The following is a 19,466-nucleotide window of genomic DNA, read 5'->3' as shown; positions in this document are numbered from 1 at the left end:
TGGCAGGGGACAAGACCCTGCCATGGAAGCAGGTGGAAGCAAGTGGAACGGCGATGCTATGAGGAGCTAGCCCAACGGAAGCCCGAGAGGCACCCCCAAAAATGTTTTTGGGGGGGCACAGGGGGAGGTTGGCAGAGTCAGGGTGGAGACCTGAGCCAACTCCCCGTGCTTACCGTGGGGAGCAAGTGACGGGGCAAGCACCGTGTTATGCGGTGATGCGCACTGTGTCGTCACGGTGCAATCTCTGCCCGCGCCTTGCAGTTGTCAAGCTGGATTGAGCATCCAGCAAAGACGGGTTGTGCCAGCCATAAACTCCAGAGCTCCAGTGCGCCTCCACGGCCCAGTATATCCTGTGCCTCCTCTCCGCACTCGCCCTGAGGTGCGTGTCAGCAGCCCGGTGCCACCTGTACCGGTCCCACGCATCAGGCCTCCAGTGCGCCTCCACAGCCCAGTACGTCCTGTGCCTCCTCCCCGCACTCAATCTGAGGTGTGTGTTACCAGTCTGGCGCCACCTATGCCAGTCCCACGCATCAGACCTCCAGCGGCGCATCCCCAGTCCGGAGCCTCCAGCGACGCTCCCCAGTCTGGAGCCTCCAGTGACGCTCCCCAGTCCGGAGCCTCCAGCGACGCTCCCCAGTCCGGAGCCTCCAGCGACGGCCTACCGGCCGTAGCCTTCTGAGACGGCCTACAGGCCGGAGCCTCCTGAGACTGCCTACAGGCCGGAGCCTCCTGAGACTGCCTACAGGCCGGAGCCTCCTGAGACGGCCTATAGGCCGGAGCCTCCTGAGACGGCCTACAGTCCGGAGCCTCCTGAGACGGCCTACAGTCCGTAACCTCCTGAGACGGCCTACAGTCCAGAACCTCCTGAGACGCCCTACAGTCTGGAACCTCCTGAGAAGTTCCCCAGTCCGGAACCTCCTGAGAAGTTCCCCAGTCCTGAGTCTCCAGCGGCGGCCTGCAGCCCAGAGTCTCCAGCGGCGGCCTGCAGCCCAGAGTCTCCAGCAATGATCTACAGTCCAGTTCCTCCGACGACGATCCACGGTCCGGTGGTACTAGAGCGGAGGGATCAGCGGGTGGAGCGGGGATTACGCCCCGAACCGGAGCCACCTCCTCTGCTGGAGGTTAAGGTTATGTGGACTGCATTTGAGCCGCCATAGACAATTATCACCCTCCCTACCCTCCCTTTTGTTTATTTTTTGTTTGGGTAGCATTCGGAGTCTGCACCTTTGGGGAGGGGGGGGGGGGGGTACTGTCACGTCCTGACCATAGTAAGAGGTTATTTTCTATGGTAGAGTAGGTCAGGGCATGACAGGGGGTGTTTTGTGTGTTTTTATTTCTTTTACTTCTATGTTTTAGTTCTAGTTTTTTTATTTCTATGTTGTTTTTTGGGGGGTTGATCTCCAATTGGAGGCAGCTGGTCCTCGTTGCCTCTGATTGGAGATCATATTTAAGTAGGGGTTTTTCTTCCTGGGTTTTGTGGGTGATTTATCTTTTGAATAGTGTTTATTTCTCTGTGCCTCACGGTGTGTTGTTTTTGTTATTCTAGTTATTTGTGTATCGCGACGTTTCACGGATTAAATAAATATGTGGAACTACAACCATGCTGCATTTTGGTTCGATCCTTTTGACAGCCGTGACAATGAAATGATCAAATATACAGCAACAAATTCCAATTGGCTATACTAAAACTCTTTAACATCATCCTTAGCTCTGGCATCTTCCCCAATATCTGGAACCAAGGACAGATCACCCCAATCCACAAAAGTAGGGACAAATTTGACCCCAATAACTACCGTGGGATATGCGTCAACAGCAACCTTGGGAAAATCCTTTGCATTATCATTAACAGCAGACTCGTACATTTCCTCAGTGAAAACAATGTACTGAGCAAATGTCAAATTGGCTTTTTACCAAATTACGGTACAACAGACCATGTAGTCACCCTGTACACCCTAATTGACAAACAAACCAAAACAAAGGCATGCTTTGATTTCAAAAAAGCCTTCGACTCAAATTGGCATGAGGGTCTGCTATACAAATTGATGGAAAGTGGTGTTGGGGGTAAAACATACAACATTATAAAATCCATGTACACAAACAACAAGTGTGCAGTTAAAATAGGCAAAAAACGCACACATTTCTTTCCACAGGGCCATGGGGTGAGACAGGGATGCAGCTTAAGCCCCACCCTCTTCAACATATATCAACGAATTGGCGCAGGCACTAGAAAAGTCTACAGCACCCGGCCTTACCCTACTGGAATCTGAAGTCTGTTTGCTGATGATCTGGTGCTTCTGTTACCAACCAAGGAGGGCCTACAGCAGCATCTAGATATTCTGCACAGATTCTGCCAGACCTGGGCCCTGACAGTAAATCTCAGCAAGACCAAAATAATGGTGTTCAAAAAAAGGTCCAGTCGCCAGGACCACAAAAACAAATTCCATCTAGACACCGTTGCCCTAGAGCACACAAAAAAACTATACATACCTTGGCCTAAACATCAGCGCCACAGGTAACTTCCACAAAGCTGTGAATGATCTGAGAGACAAGGCAAGAAGGGCATTCTATGCCATCAAAAGGAACTTAAAATTCAACATACCAATTAGGATCTGGCTAAAAATACTTGAATCAGTTATAGAACCCATTGCCTTTTAAGGTTGTGAGGTCTGGGGTCCGCTCACCAACCAAGAATTCACAAAATGGGACAAACACCAAATTGAGACCCTGCATGCAGAATTCTGCAAAAATATCCTCTGTGTACAACGTAGAACACCAAATAATGCATGCAGGGCAGAATTAGGCCGATACCCGCTAATTATCAAAATCTAGAAAAGAGCCGTTAAATTCTACAACCACCTAAAAGGAAGCGATTCCCAAACCTTCCATAACAAAGCCATCACCTAGAGAGAGATGGACCTGGAGAAGAATCCCCTAAGCAAGCTGGTCCTGGGGCTCTGTTCACAAACACAAACACACCCCACAGAGCCCCAGGACAGCAACACAATTAGACCCAACCAAATCATGAGAAAACAAAAAGATAATTACTTGACACATTGGAAAGAATTAACAAAAAAACAGAGCAAACTAGAATGCTATTTGGCCCTAAACAGAGAGTACACAGTGGCAGAACACCTGACCACTGTGACTGACCCAAACTTAAGGAAAGCTTTGACTATGTACAGACTCAGTGAGCATAGCCTTGCTATTGAGAAAGGCCGCCGTAGGCAGACATGGCCCTCAAGAGAAGACAGGCTATGTGCACACTGCCCACAAAAGGAGGTGGAAACTGAGCTGCACTTCCTAACATCCTGCCCAATGTATGACCATATTAGAGACACATATTTCTCTCAGATTACACAGATCCACAAAGAATTCGAAAACAAACCCAATTTTGATAAACTCCCTTATCTACTGGGTAAAATACCACAGCGTGCCATCACCGCAGCAAGATTTGTGACCTGTTGCCACAAGAAAAGGTCAATCAGTGAAGAACAAACACCATTGTAAATACAACCCATATTTATGCTTATTTATTTTCTGTTTTGTACATTAACCATTTGTACATCGTTACAACACTGTATATATACATAATATGACATTTGTCATGTCTTTATTCTTTTGAAACTTCTGTATGTTAAATGTTTACTGTTCATTTTTATTGTTTATTTCACTTTTGTATATTATCTACCTCACTTGCTTTGGTAATGTTAACATATGTTTTCCATGCCAATAAAGCCCCTTGAATTGAATTGAGAGAGAATTCGAAAACAAACCAGATTTTGATAAACTCCCACATTTACTGGGTGAACTACTACAGTGTGCAATTACAACAGCAAGATTTGTGACCTGTTGCCACAAGAAAAGGTCAACCAGTGAAGAACATACACCATTGTAAATACAACCCATATTTATGTTTATTTATTTTCCCTTTTGTACTTTAACCATTTGCACATCGTTACAACACATTGTTTCATAATATGACATTTGTAATGTCTTTATTCTTTTGAAACTGTGAGTGTAATGTTTACTGTTCATTTTATTGTTTATTTCATTTTTGCATATTATCTACTCCATTTGCTTTGGCAATGTTAACATATGTTTCCCATGCCAATAAAGCCCGTTGAATTGAATTGAAAGAGAGGTACAGAGAGAGAGAGAGAGAGAGGTTCAGAGAGAGAGAGAGAGAGACAGAGGTACAGAGAGAGAGCGAGACAGAGAGAGACAGAGGAATAGGCAGACTCACGCAGACGACCATAGCCTCCTGGCTGTGATTTCATGCGGAGGTCTTCTGTGGAGCGGTTGAATGCGGCCGCTGCACCTGGACTACGGGCTGAGGAGGTAATACAAATAAAGAGATGGGAGACTGCTGAACAAGATTATAATTTCGCCTTGGGGATAAATAACGTTTGTTGAATTTAATTGAATAAAACTGAGAATATTGCATGAAAATGTGTCAATTGCAATTAATGAAAGTGTAACAGCCTGGGCAGTGGGCATACAATTTGATGTTTTAATGTATATAAGTAGAATACAAATGTAACATTTAGGAAGTACTATAATGTGTCTCAAGCTACTGACGGCCATACTTGACCAGAGAGCAGAGGGACACTCACGGGCACCACCGCCGCTGGCCTTGCCCATGTCAGCCAGAGAGCGGTGGATGGGCTTTTTGGTCTGGTGCCTGTGCTTCCTCAGGAGGACAAAGCTGATCTTCTCTCTCAGGTCAGGAGATAGCATGCCCTCATCTACCTGCTGCTCAATGATTTCATCTGGAGGAGAATGTGGTCTTATTACTGTTTGTGTAGAATCACTCACGATCACCAATTAATTTCCTTCTTGGTACCATAACACATTTCTTGTCAACAACTGAAGGCTACTAGCATCTTAATTTGAGCCAATTTGCTACAGCAGGAAAATAATCCTGCAGCAACAAGAAATGTAAATTATTATGTAGATTATAATTCATGGACATTTTTGTCGAGGTTGATACAAAATGTTGTAAGGGAAAATCAAGTCTGAAATTTGTAAGTGGTAATTACAAACTTCAGAAGCCGTTTAAACCTCAAATACACTACAGGTTTTACATTTCCTGTATTGCAGGAAAGTTCTCATGCAATAGGGTGATCAAATTAAGATCCTACATCTGTACACATTAAGCTAACTGTTCTTAGAAGGGCAACCATGCTGAAATGCCTCTGCTTGTCAATTGTGACAGAGACTTGACATTGTTTACAGTACTACATCTAAACGTTAGGCAAGAATCACACAAACCTGATTTGGCATGCATTAGTGCTCTGTACAAAGGAGTTTGTGTTGCTCACCAACTATCTGTGGCAGTGAGTATCCCTCCAGATCAAGCAGCACAGTGCCGGTCTGTATACAGGTCCTCAGCTCAAACAGACTGTGCAGGGACAGGGTGGACACATGGGGCTTGCTCCACCTCTCTCCTCCCTCCTCCACCTTCTCTTCAAACTTCACCCACCTGGACCACAGCACAGGGACAGATAGAGTACATGAGTTGGAGGTGTCAAATGAGTTGGAAGTTAAAAATTACTAATGTCGAATCTGGTATTAGGTCAACACTGACTGCTTGTCTTGGGAATGACTCACACTCAAACATTCAGTAGCTCAGACATTCAGTAGTTCAGATATTCAGTACCTCAGACATTCAGTAGCTCAGATATTCAGTAGCTCAGATATTCAGTAGCTCAGATATTCAGTAGCTCAGACATTCAGTACCTCAGACATTCAGTACCTCAGACATTCAGTACCTAAGACATTCAGTAGCTCAGATATTCAGTAGCTCAGACATTCAGTAGCTCAGACATTCAGTAGCTCAGACATTCAGTAGCTCAGATATTCAGTAGCTCAGACATTCATTCATTCAAAATTGGTGGGTTCTAGAATGACATCTGTCTATGGTGAAGGAGTGGGACAATTTGTTTTATGGCATGTATTTTTGGAATCACCATGCACATGTTAAAATATAAATTAGCCTATACTACAGGTGACTCAGACGTTGATAACATAGGCTGTCAACTTCTTGGCAAGAACTTGTTTTGGCATGAACATATTTGACATTGTTTGGCTTCTACTGTATGTTTCTGTTATGATTCTGTAGGTCTGTGTGAGTAATCTGTTATGATTCTGTAGGTCTGTGTGTATAATCTGTTATGATTCTGTAGGTCTGTGTGAGTAATCTGTTATGATTCTGTAGGTCTGTGTGAGTAATCTGTTATGATTCTGTAGGTCTGTGTGAGTAATCTGTTATGATTCTGTAGGTCTGTGTGAGTAATCTGTTATGATTCTGTAGGTCTGTGTGAGTAATCTGTTATGATTCTGTAGGTCTGTGTGTATAATCTGTGGGTCAGCAGTCACCTAGCAGACTCTTTCCACTCCAGCTCATCCCCGTCCTGTTGCAGCGTGTCCATCTCAGTGAACAGTGTGGGGGTGGGCATGTCATCATCCTCTCCCAGGATATAGCGCAGCCGCTCAGCTGCAGGGGACACTGGGATGAACACACACACACACGCACACACCGGCGACACACACCGGACACACACCGGACACACACCGGACACACACACGTCAGATATCATCACTGATGTCAGACTCATATTTACTCTGGAGATTATTTATTTATTTTTACTTTTATGGATCAGAAATCTAAGCATGCATCATCTTTTCCCGGTGTGCCCACTTATTAGTTTCAAGAAATGGTGTAACAACAGACAGTGATGATCACATTTCCTAATATCGAAAAGGTCAAGCTGAATATTAGAATGTGACTGGCTTGTTGTTATAATTCCTCACACGTTATTATTTAGGGATGGTTTGCTGATACATCAGAAAGTGTTGAACTTGTCTTCCCCTTTCATTCCACTGAAATGGTAATGATCTAATCTTGAGCTTGACAGCATTTCTATCAATCCAACAGGAACACCCATAACCAGAGGGTTTGGTCTCCACACCGAGCGGTCAATGCTTAGGCTAAATCAGCGACCTGGCTTGTCACATTACAACCTCAATATAGGGGAGAATGGGGTGTGTTGAGACGTTTTATACATTCAACATCGCTACGTCAAGGGAAATATAGTATTTTTTCTAACAAAGATATCTATTATTCAGGATGTTGTGTATCCCTGGAAATAATCAGAATTATTTTAAAAATAACAACATAGCTTGTCCAGAAAAAGTGATATCTTGGCACAACTTACCCCGGGTATGAGGTAAATTAAGCATAGGTTCAGGGTATGTGAGTGACGGTGTCCTGTGACTGGGTGAAGGTGCTGGTAGGTCAAAGTTTAATTAATGGAAGGAGGGTTGTGGTGTATTATCTTAAATGTATGCCTACATTCAGATATAGATCTCTTTATTCAATATCACTTACCCTTCCATCTCTTGACCAGTTATCTGGGACAGGGATGTTTCAATCTGCCAATTCATAGGCAAGTTCTCTGTGTTTGAGGCTACTAAGCCCATGATACTGATCCGCGAGATTCTTGATTTGTTTATCAAGCTCAGACTCCAAGTCATCAGATGAGACCTTGTGTTCCTCTGCTACTCTGTCACAGCCTCACTTTCACACAGCTACATGTTTGTTTGTCACTGTACCTCTTCAGTGTCATTCAGTCTATTTTTTCAGCCCTTGCTAGTTGCTGATACTCTTATGGACTTCTTCCCTTCTCTCACTTCCTTGGCTGCTCTGTCAAGAATCTCAAAGGGGGGGCTAGACCCCTGCTTGTTTTCCGTTTGTTTACACGGGGCTTGATGATGTCAGCTCTGTAACAATACAAAATCTTGAGTTCATATGGATGACACCTTGCTAAAGTACGATGCATTTATGCATAAAACTGACTAAACGTGTTGGAGACTATCTGACTGAAGATTCTGGACTCAGACTAGGCCATCACAACACCAATAGGAGGAACAGACTTAGTTGTTGCCCAGCAACAGTGACAGACTGTTTGAACTAGAAATACAAGGAGGTGACTCCAACTGTAGTCCAACTGGATTTGTACCTGAACTTAGAACCTAACAGGGGGTATGTATGGTGGCCATTGGCTCATATTAGCCCATACAGGTACAAGTATGCACTTTCATTCTAGGTTTAGGACCTCATATTGTAGCTGAGAGAGACCCCAACTGATGTATAAAACAATCTTAAAACGATCTACTTGGGTTTAGATACAAGCATCATAAAACCTATAACACAATAAATTCATTTGAAAATCTGTTTTTTTTTCTCTAACATTTACATGAAGATTGACATAGATGTCCATACCTGCGTCCCAAATGACACTCCATTTCCTATATAATGTACTACTTTTGACCTGAGCCCTATGGGTTATGGTCAAGAGTAGTGCACTAAATAGGGAACAAGGTGCCATTTGGGACACGTTCCATATGTGGGTTGTAGTTAGCTGGGGGAAGGGAGCTTTGCACTACAGCTGGTGGTCACAGTGTTCTAACCTAACCGATGGATGGACCAGAGCCGGCTAGAAATTACACACTGAGCTGTAAAAGGCCATGATGGATCAATGGCTTTAAATCATTGTATCGACAGGAACCAACCCGGGAGTGAATTCCTGTTATATTGCCTGTTTGCATACATTAGTACCCACAAAGATCTCACTTGTCAGCCTATGGAGAAGGACCATAGAAACAGAATCCCATCATCATAGTGATTCTATTTCTATGTAGAAAGACAGTACATGCGAATGAGACAGAGCATATGACTTTTTCCTAATGTAGAAAACATGAAAACTACTGGGAAACAAATATTCAGCAGAGGAACAAATATTCAGCAACCATCACTCCTGTGTTCCAATGGCAGCTTCATTAAATAGTACCCGCAAAACACCAGTCTCAAAGTCAACAGTGAAGAGGCGACTCCGGGATGCTGGCCTTCTAGACAGAGTTCCTCTGTCCAGTGTCTGTGTTCTTTATTCCATCTTAATCTTTTATTTTTATTGCCCAGTCTGAGATATGGCTTTTTCTTTGCAACTCTGCCTAGAAGGCCAGCATCCCGGAGTCGCCTCTTCACTGTTGACGTTGAGACTGGTGTTTTGCAGGTACTATTTAATGAAGCTGCCAGTTGAGGACTTGTGAGGCATCTGTTTCTCAAACTAGACACTAATGTACTTGTCGTCTTGCTCAGTTGTGCAATGGAGCCTCCCACTCCTCTTTCTATTCTGGTTAGAGACTGACGAGTTTCAGAAGAAAGTGCTTTGTTTCTGGCCATTTTGAGCCTGTAATCGAACCCACAAATGCTGATGCTCAAGATACTCAACTAGTCTAAAGAAGGCCAGTTTTATTGCTTCTTTAATCAGATCAACAGTTTTCAGCTGTGCTAACATAATTGCAAGAGGGTTTTGTAATGATCAATAAGCCTTTTAAAATGATAAACTTGGATTAGCTAACACAACGTGCCATTGGAACACAGGAGTGATGGTTGCTGATAATGGGCCTGCTATGTAGATATACCATTAAAAATCAGCCGTTTCCAGCTACAATAGTCATTTACAACATTAACAATGTCTACACTGTATTTTTTATCAATTTGATGTTATTTTAATGGACAAAAAATGTGCTTTTCTTTCAAAAACAATGACATTTCTAAATGACCCCAAACTTTTGAACGGTAGTGTATATATATATATAACCTTTACGTATTTATCCAACTGTAATAAAAACACTGACACAAACTGTTTACAAAGTGTGAGAAAATGACAGGTACGGGTAGACAGAGAGACTGTCGCTACAGTAAGCAGTTTCATTCACTTTCCTGAAATTCCCTTTATTCAGCGTTTTCTAAGCTCTCATCTCCCAAAACGTTGTTGTCCTGAAGGTACTTCTGTACGACTCACAACCTTCAAACAGCTTCTAATCTTATAGGGATAGTTCTACAAAACAACATATTTATGTGGAACTGAACTATACCGTGTATTTCCTTCTCTCAAATATATTCAAACATAGTGTTCCTTTTATTCCTGTGTAACAGCCCTCTCCTAAGATTGCAGCCATGCAGATGCTCTCTTACACCAGCTAACAAGCTGACTGAGATTAAAAACAACTGCGTATTCAAACTACTGTGCTGCTTTGAACTCAATTACACCACATAGAGTGATGTGGACAGCTTCACCTAGCAATTCAACCAGGTCAGCATTCTGGCTAAGGGATGCAATTCCAACCAAACCTGATTTAAGTTCTATTTTGGTTCCTGTAAGCATTACAGATCCACTTCCTCATACAGGAAAACATATGCAGTTATCTACATTTGACATTTTAGTAATTTCGCAGATGCTCTTATCCAGAGGGACTTGCAGGAGAAATTAGAGTTAAGTGCCTTGCTCAAGGGCACATAAACAGGTTTTTCACCTAGTCGTCTTGGGAATTCGGATCGGCGACCTTTCAATGACTGGCCCAACATGCTTAACCTCTAGGCTACCTGCCTCCAAAAGGGAAATAACAGCTGGCTATTGAATCTGAAATACTTTCTTCGTCAACTGTCCAAACCGTGCGTCACTGAGAGTTGTTATGATGCAGCCAGCGTCACAGGAGTCTGATGTGACTTGTGGAGGGAATGGAATGAAATGAAATCAAACAAATGGAAACCATGTGTTTGATACCATTCATTCCATTCCAAACTGGAGTGCAGCATAGTGACATGTGACTCATCATGACTCACTTGTGATGTGATGTGTGAAGTGATTAGACATGCATTTACATCATTGGTTGTTCTGGTGCATAGGCACTGGAGTGTGATGTGATTGAAGCCCAGGTAGTGCACTACATAGCAAATAGGGTGCCATTTGTCACGCAGACCATGACTCACTTGTGCGGTTGATGTCTTGAGGGACTTGGAGGTCATGTGGGTCCATGAGTCCCTCCTCTAGGTCTCTGTATCTGTCTCTGTCATCATGGTCATGGTGTCTGTGGTGGTCGTAGTGTCTGTCCCCCCTCTCCTTGTCTGCTGCCTCACGGCCACCCGCAGAACGTCTTCGCCGGCGTTTCCGTCTGTACCCACGAGGCACCGGGACACCGATGTAGATGTTCTGCTGGTCTGTGGTCAAACGGTAATGCAATTTCCGTTAACATCAAAGTTGGTTACTGGGACACCAATGCAGATGGACTAATGGCCTGTAAACAAACCGTAATGTAAAGTCACAATATCATACATGATTTAACTCAGTCATTGAGGAGAACGTACTGCAAACATGTACTACAGAAACAGAACATCCTCAAAAAGAGATTAAACTGGGCTTAATAATAGTTTAATAGTATCTAGAAAAGCCAAACAACAACCTTGACAGACTAACATAATCACTGAGTCCTACCACATCACTCATTAATCCCTGGTACACAAAGGGATATTTCCATAAGTGTTCAATCATTGAAACAAACAATGAATAAATTATGATACAGTGTTCATGTCTGTTTCTGTAATAAATAAACCATTCTCAAGTATTTAAGCCAGGGTTGAATGACAAAGAAAATGCATTCTAATCAATGATTTGCATGTAAAAGCTGACTCTTCTTCTACACATTGTCTTTTCTTACATTACATACTTTGTCATGTTTTTCTGTCAGCTACTAACAGCAGGAACCATGTCAACGTTTGTGTTGTTTTACATTACTTTGATACCAACTGTACTGTCGCTTTGCAATAGGCTCCTTTTTGATTATCAATGCATGATCAAGTTCATTTTACGCAACAACTACATTAAAACACAATTAGAACATTGTTCTAAACCAATAATTGAATAATACGCTGTTTGCCGAAAGGACCCCCCAAAAATGAACCTAGCATGTGAGGCCTGAGGGGCAAGCCAGATCTACTCAGGGTTTTCTAAAGTTATCCAGCTTCAGTTAGCTTCCCATTCCATCTCAGGCTTCATCTGTGCTAGGACGGTGGATATTGCTCTTCTGCCTGCCACTAACTCTAGCAGGCTTGTAACTGCGCGTGCAAGTCGCACGTGACTAGTCGAATTCCAAACTCTTCATTGAGACAATGCTGAAACATCAAGCCATGGGCAAGTTAGTGTCATTTTTTCATTTGTGCCGAAATCAAAATGAAAGAAAAGCTGTCTTGAAAATTCAGCAGGCTTTTAGAAGTTCCGTCTTTACTTTATTACTTTAATGTAAAATACTTTTTTCCCACTCCTATCGATAAAATAATTGTATTAAGTCATACAAACGTTTTATTGTGTTTGAGGTTTCAAATAATTTTGTCATTAGTAAATGTTTAATGTGATAGTTATTTTAACATTACCATTTTTGGTAACACTTTATTTGGATAATCCATCAGTAACATTTCAACTAACTAACTACTAACCCTAAACCTAGCTCATACCCTAACCTTAACCTTTATCCTAACCCTAAATGTAACCCTTACCCTGACCATAGCGCTAACCCTAACTGTAACCTTAGCAAGCAGTTTCTTATCAACAGATAGTATAAGTATCTACAGATGGATAATCCAGACTATCCAAATGAAGTGTTACCCTATTTTTTAACACACAAAAAAACATTTGATTAATATAAAGTGGATGATGACGCAATCTTTGCGAGAGGGAGGGAATCTGATTTGATTGGTCCTCAACTCATGGCTCAGACACTTCATTCAGCATAAATGTCATTAACCCTGAATTAACCAGCAGGTTAGATCTGAAGGATTCATTGTCATAGAAAGTTACTTGGCTAAAAGGTGATCCACTTTCGTGGTACCAGTTATCCCAAGTTGAACTCAGAGTTGACCAAAGTTACCTTTAGTCACCCCTAGCTTTAGGGGTGACTAAAGATGGAGGCACTGAGGAAGGAGCGCATCTTGCCGGTTCCTTCTCTACTTTTTTATTGCTATTTCTACTTTGTTTGCTCAGAATGTTTGTGCAATAATTTCCTATGACCGACAAACACTTCTGGGTCATGAATCGGAAGCTACATACTAACTGCATTTCTCAGCCTCCCAGATCTGGAATACTACATCCACTCCTTTTTTCCCCTCACAGTGGTCTTACCCATTGTTGCTGACCAAGATGACCGAAGGCAACGCTGGTGATGAAGAAGAGGAAGGTAAGGGGGACTCCAAGCTAGGCTGAAAAGACTGGCTACACATCCTCTTCTTCCTAGCATTCTGATGGCTAATGCTTCAATCGCAGAGGGACATCAGGGAATGCTGTGTCTTTATTTTTCAGAGACATGGCTTACAGACAATTCACTTGACTCTGCTATTCAACCAGACGGCTTTTCCATTTTCCGTATGGATTGAACGGCGGCTTCTGGTAAGAGTAGGGAGAGGGGTATGCATCCTCATCAACAAAACATCTCAAGCTCCTGGTCACCTGACCTTGAGTTTCTGATGCTAAAATATGCCGAAGGAATTCCGGTGTTGTTATCACAGTGTGTACCTACCGCCACAAGCAAACATCAAGGCAGAACTCAGCGAACTGTACAAGGACATTAGCCAGCAAGAATCCTCTCACCCGGAAGCAGTCTTTATTGTCGCAGGAGATTTTAAAACAAATTATTCCAAAGTATCACCAACATGTATCCTGTCTCATGAGAGGAAACAATGTGATGGACCATCTGTAAGAGGATATACAAACATCCGTGACAGACGCAGAATCAATGCTGCAGGACTGTTTTGAGAATACTGATTGGAATATGTTCAAAGAGTCTACTCAGGACTCATCCATCAACATTGAGGAATATATATCATCAGTCACAGGCTTCATTAGGAAAGTGTTAATGATGTTGTAACAACAATAACAATCTGTACATACCCAAACCAAAAACAGTGGATGAATGGTGAAATCCGTACCATGCTAAGAGCCCATACTGCAGCATTCAATGTCAGCAGAACAAACCCCGATGACTCGTTGACGCGCAAAGCTTACAAGCCAAGCAGGTACGAACTCCGCAAAAAGATGATACAAACTCAAACTTGAATCGATGTTCGACAACACAGACTTCCGACACATGTGGCAAGGACTACAGGCTATCAGGGACTACAAAGGCAGATCCAAATGTGTGGTGCCCACTGAAGGCTCCCTCCCAGACGAGCTTAACACATTTTATGTTGACTTTGAGGCAGATAATACCAAGGTATTCAGGAAGGCTCTCGCTGCTCCAGGTGACCAGGTGCTTTTGCTCTCCAAGGCTGACATGAGGAAAACTCTCAAAAGATGAAATACTCACAAAGCCACCTGGCCAGATGGCATCCCTGGCCAGGTGTGTGTTGACCAGCTGGTGGGCATCTTCTCTGACATCTTCAACCTGTCCTTGTCCCAGGATGTAGTCCCCACTTGCTTCAAGGAGACCACCATTGTCACAGTGCCCAAAACCAATGTGACATGCCCAAATGACTATCACCCATCACACTCACCACTGTCATCATGAAGTACGTCAAGAGGCTGGTCATGGACCACATCAAGGCTAGCATGCTAGCCACACTGGACCCACTCCAATTTACCTATAGGGAGGAAGTAAGTGAACTGGCATTGTGGTGCTAGGACAACAACCTCTCCCTCAATGTCAGCAAAACAGCGGAGTTGATTGTTGACTTCTGGAAGTAGAGGAGGGAACAAGCCCCGATCCACATCAACGGGACTGCATTAGAGAGAGTCAGCAGTTTTAAGTTCCTGGGCGTCCCCATCATAGATAACTTGACATGGACCAACAACAACACCACTCTTGTCAAGAGGGCTCAACAGCACCTTTACACCCTAAGGCGGCTTAAGAAATTCGGCTTTCCACCCCGGGTCCTTGCCAAATACTTCTGCTGCACCATCGAGAGCATCCTGACCAGTTGCATTATGGCCTGGTACGGGAATTGCTCGGTCCATGACCGCAAGGCCCTCCAGCGTGTGGTGAAGTTCGCCAAGTATTTCACTGGGACTGTGTTCCCACCCATCCAGGAAACACGAGCAGTTCAATCCCTTACTGTCAGGGAGACGTTATAGAAGCGTGAGGTCTTATACCAAAAGGCTCAGAGGCTGTTTCTATCTACAAACCACTAGACTGCTAAACACTTGAACTGGATTGTCCACCTGCTCTGATTCTCCGCACCTTAGCACACATGCACTCACTCACTCACGCAGACACACATCCACATACACACATACACGCACGCACGCATGCACCCACTCACACACATACACACACAGTCCTGTACAGCTAACAATGGGGACACACAATTCAGTCCCATTCAAAATCCAATTTTCTTTAACCCCTAACCCTAAATCTAACCCTAACCTAACCCGTACTCTTACCCTAACCCTAACCGTAACCCTAACCCTAACCCAAAAACCTAACTTTAACCCTAAACCTAACTCTAGTGTCACACCCTGATCTGTTTCACCTGTCTTTGTGATTGTCTCCACCCTCCTCTAGGTGTCGCCCATCTTCCCCATTATCCCCTTTGTCTTTATACCTGTGATCTCTGTTTGTCTGTTTCCAGTTCGTTTTGTTCCTCAAACCTGCCAGCGTTTTTCCCCTTGCTCCTGCCTGGTCTATATTCCTGTTTTCTAGTTTTCCTGGTTTTGTCCTTTCTGTCTGCCCTGACCCTGAGCCTGCCTGCCATCCTGTACCTTTGCCCTCTACTCTGGATAACCGACCTCTGCCTGTCCTGACCCTGAGCCTGCCTGCCATCCTGTACCTTTGCCCTCTACTCTGGATAACCAACCTCTGCCTGTCCTGACCCTGAGCCTGCCTGCCGTCCTGTACCTTTGCCCCTCTACTCTGGATAACCGACCTCTGCCTGTCCTGGCCCTGAGCCTGCCTGCCATCCTGTACCTTTGCCTGCCCGTGTTCTAATTAATAAACTTTTGTTACTTCGACATTGTCTGCACCTGGGGCTTACCTTCAAACTTAATACCTAGCTCCTAACCCTAACCCTAACCCTAAAGCTAACCCTAGCTCCTAACCCTAACCCTACAGCTAACCCTAGCTCCTAACCCTAACCCTAAAGCTAACCCTAGCTCCTAACCCTAACCCTAAACCTAATTCGAACCCTAACATTAATTCTAACCTGAACCCTAAACCCACTAGAAATAGCATTTGACCTTGTGGGGACTAACAAAATGTCCCCAGTTGGTCAAATTGTTGTTTGTTTACTATTCTTGTGGGGACTTCTGTTAAACAAATCCATCACAACTGCTGCTACAAGATTCTTATTTACTATTGCTAATACTGCACAATTTAAACGCTTGCCCCCCAATCCCCTATACTCGTGTAAATATTGGACTATAAATTGTGGCTTCCTGTATAATACTTATGCTAAAATGTTTATTCTATTCTACTGAGCCATTTATGTTCGTATTCTTATATTTTATTATTTATTATTGTTGTTGCATTGTCGAGAAGGAACCCGCAAGTAAGAATTTATTTGGATGGTGTATACCATGTGTACCCTGTACATACGACTAATAAAACTTGAAACATGAAAAGTCTGTGACATCCGCCTCAGTGCAAAGCTAAATACAGAGAAATCAATGCTGGAACAACAACATACAGCCCTGCTGAAAATACACACAGCCCTGCTGCCAAATGGATAGATAGGGGCCTGCTTAGGACATGGTGAACCAAACTGAAAGTACATGCAAACACCCACACACACAATCATTTATACACACATACACACACACACAAACTCATATTCACATATAAAATGGTATTCAATGCCCATCATGATCATGTTATTCTTTCATCTTTGTTATTGGCAATTATCATCACATAGGACATGATTCATTCTTCAAGATAAACAGCACATTTACACAAATGATCAGATCTAATAATGATACATTAGATACTTAAATACACTGAAATGATCAATGTCATTTCATTCAATTTTAGCCAGGATAGTCCACTCAGTAATAATTGCCACTGTTTTACACAATACTGGAATTGAAAACAAACTAACTGTAACTGTAAATCTCTCATGTCCATTCTTGTAAGCAACAGACTGTTAGACCTATTCCATCATGATAGGTCTATTGTACATTATACATCATGAATTTTTATTGTAGATGAGGACAGATTCCTGATGTACTGTGCTGTGTCTCACTTACCCTCCTCCTCATCATATCCATGGTGAATGCCTCCCATACCCCGGTCTCCCATACCACGGTCTCCCATACCCCGGTCTCCCATACCCCGGTCTCCCATACCCCGGTCTCCCATACCCCGGTCTCCCATTCGCTCATGGTCCATCCTGGAAAAAAGAAAGACAGTAAGGGGAAGAACTGTGTGTATTTAGCACAGTTTACACAATCTTAGTTGACAACCCATCGGTTTCTACGATCAATCAGAATGGTTAGAATGTATTTGTGTTCTAGAAATCATCGGAGAGGTACTCAGATCCAGAAGCATTGCGGAGAAGAAAATATTGTCAGTGAGTAGCATTTGGCCGAAGAAAAAAGTTTGGATAGCCAGGCAATACACAACGATCATGTTCACAAATTACAGGTCAGTGTGTGTACAGACTGAGTGCCGAACATTTCCCATTTCTGGGAGACCCTGAGAATGTAGCGAACATGCCAAGGATTCGAGGGGCGAGACAGTTCACTTATACTGTATGCACTTAGAAGAGTGCTTGCATGGATGTGACTGACTATATAGCTACTATTGTAGTTGTGTGCGTGTGTGTGAGTGTCCGTGCGTGCGTGCGTGCGTGAGACCCAACTGAAGCCTGGTAAGCCCAGGAGCAGTAAGCCCTGTGCATTGACCTGCATGTGAGGCTGCTGCTGCTGAGGATCACAGATCAATGTGGAAATAATTAAATGGCAGGCCAACTCAATGGAAATGTAATAATTAAAACAGATGAGCAGAGTACTTCATGCACGTGACATTTTGACATACCACTAGATATGGGGCAATGCCATTCACAATACTTAGGCTTCTCATTTTTGTGTGTCTTACTATTCCCAGGTAACATCATAACGTGGTACACAAAGTTCATGAACAATACTGACTAAACTACACATTCATAAAGTAGCCTGAGGGCATTTCCATGTAAAAAGCCCCATGATGTTCATAGGGGCACAACACATTTGAAGTCAAATGAAAGCTAAGAGTCTATATATATATATATATATATATATATTTAAATAAGAGATATTTACATTTTGTAACTATTTTTCATCCTAAACATTGGGATATGATTTCTGGTCAAACAGATGGAAAAGGGGTCTTAGAAAACATCTATCAGATAAAGTCTTAAAAGGTGTTAGAAATACATCAACACAATGTTGAAGTAAAGACTCCTGCCAACTAATATCAGCACATATTTCGTTTTGCAGAACTGATTTATCTTCTGTAAGTTTAAGAAATATTGCTTCGTGTCTTGCCATTCTGTTACAAAAAAACCCCATATCTTTAAGATATTTTCTAATTTCTCTCCCTCATGAGAGAGGATCATGAAAGTTCACAGAAGTAACAAGTAAAGGTAGACCTACCAATTGTTATAGTGTTTTTACTGATAACAATTTGGTTTATGATTTATTAAGTGATTCAAATGTGTCATTATGTTACCAAATCGGTAACAGAATTCCCCAAAACTCAGTAACAGAACGACTGCAACTGAATTAGCTACAATGGGAATTCATAGTAGTCACAAACCACTGTTGGCTCAACTGCTATTGTCCTCTCTTCCACTGGCATAGTGTTATGTTCAGCTAATAACTGTTGTCTCTCTCTTCCACTGGCATAGTGTTATGTTCAGCTAATAACTGTTGTCTCTCTCTTCCACTGGCATACTGTTATGTTCAGCTAATAACTGTTGTCGCTCTCTTCCACTGGCATACTGTTATGTTCAGCTAATAACTGTTGTCTCTCTCTTCCACTGGCATACTGTTATGTTCAGCTAATAACTGTTGTCTCTCTCTTCCACTGGCATACTGTTATGTTCAGCTAATAACTGTTATCTCTCTCTTCAACTGGCATACTTTTATGTTCAGCTAATAACTGTTGTCTCTCTCTTTCTGTCATGTGGTGGTCAAAGCAAGAATGTGAAAACAGTCTGGACAACTCCTCCCTCTCTCTCTTCTCTCTCCAGTTAATGTCAACACTACCAACTATTACTGACACCTACCCATGATTCCCCTTTCTTTCCATATATTGTACTATAACCAGCCCTCTCATGCACACAGCACCAACTGATACCGGACGTGGAAAATTAGTTGACATTTTGTCGGTCCAAATCTGAAATAATCATAGATGTCTGTTTCACAATTTTGGACAACACAGTACAGTACAGTATAGTTCAGTACAGTACAGAACAGAACAGTAAAGAAAAATATAGCAGAGTATTGGTCAGTACAATACAGTACAGTACTGTACAGTAGAATAAGGTTTAGTACAGTAGAGCACACTAGAGTTGTGTACAGTATAATTGATTGTATTGTACTGTACTCTACTATAATGTGCTGTGCTGTGCTATACTGTACTCTACTGTGATGTTCAAACTT

General features: G+C 42.8%; 1 protein-coding gene across 1 annotated transcript in view; it reads right to left on the bottom strand.

The window, feature by feature from the left end:
• Nucleotides 1-17,203, bottom strand: part of LOC106580514 (electrogenic sodium bicarbonate cotransporter 4) — a 38,586-nt gene extending 21,383 nt beyond the window's left edge. Inside the window, exons 1-6 of the mRNA XM_014161672.3 lie at nucleotides 17,070-17,203; nucleotides 10,838-11,065; nucleotides 6,379-6,508; nucleotides 5,322-5,482; nucleotides 4,614-4,769; nucleotides 4,244-4,330 (exon numbers count right to left, since the gene is read on the bottom strand). Coding sequence (XP_014017147.2) covers nucleotides 4,244-4,330; nucleotides 4,614-4,769; nucleotides 5,322-5,482; nucleotides 6,379-6,508; nucleotides 10,838-11,065; nucleotides 17,070-17,196 — 889 coding nt within the window. The 5' untranslated portion in view covers nucleotides 17,197-17,203. The remainder of the gene's footprint in view (nucleotides 1-4,243; nucleotides 4,331-4,613; nucleotides 4,770-5,321; nucleotides 5,483-6,378; nucleotides 6,509-10,837; nucleotides 11,066-17,069) is intronic.
• Nucleotides 17,204-19,466: the final 2,263 nt, after the last annotated feature.

The sequence above is a fragment of the Salmo salar genome, chromosome 20, assembly GCF_965601325.2.
Source record: "Salmo salar chromosome 20, fSalSal1, whole genome shotgun sequence".
NCBI classification, from domain to species: domain Eukaryota; kingdom Metazoa; phylum Chordata; class Actinopteri; order Salmoniformes; family Salmonidae; genus Salmo; species Salmo salar.
The sequence above is the reverse complement of the archived record's forward strand: the minus strand, read 5'-3'. Positions and strand labels throughout refer to the sequence as shown.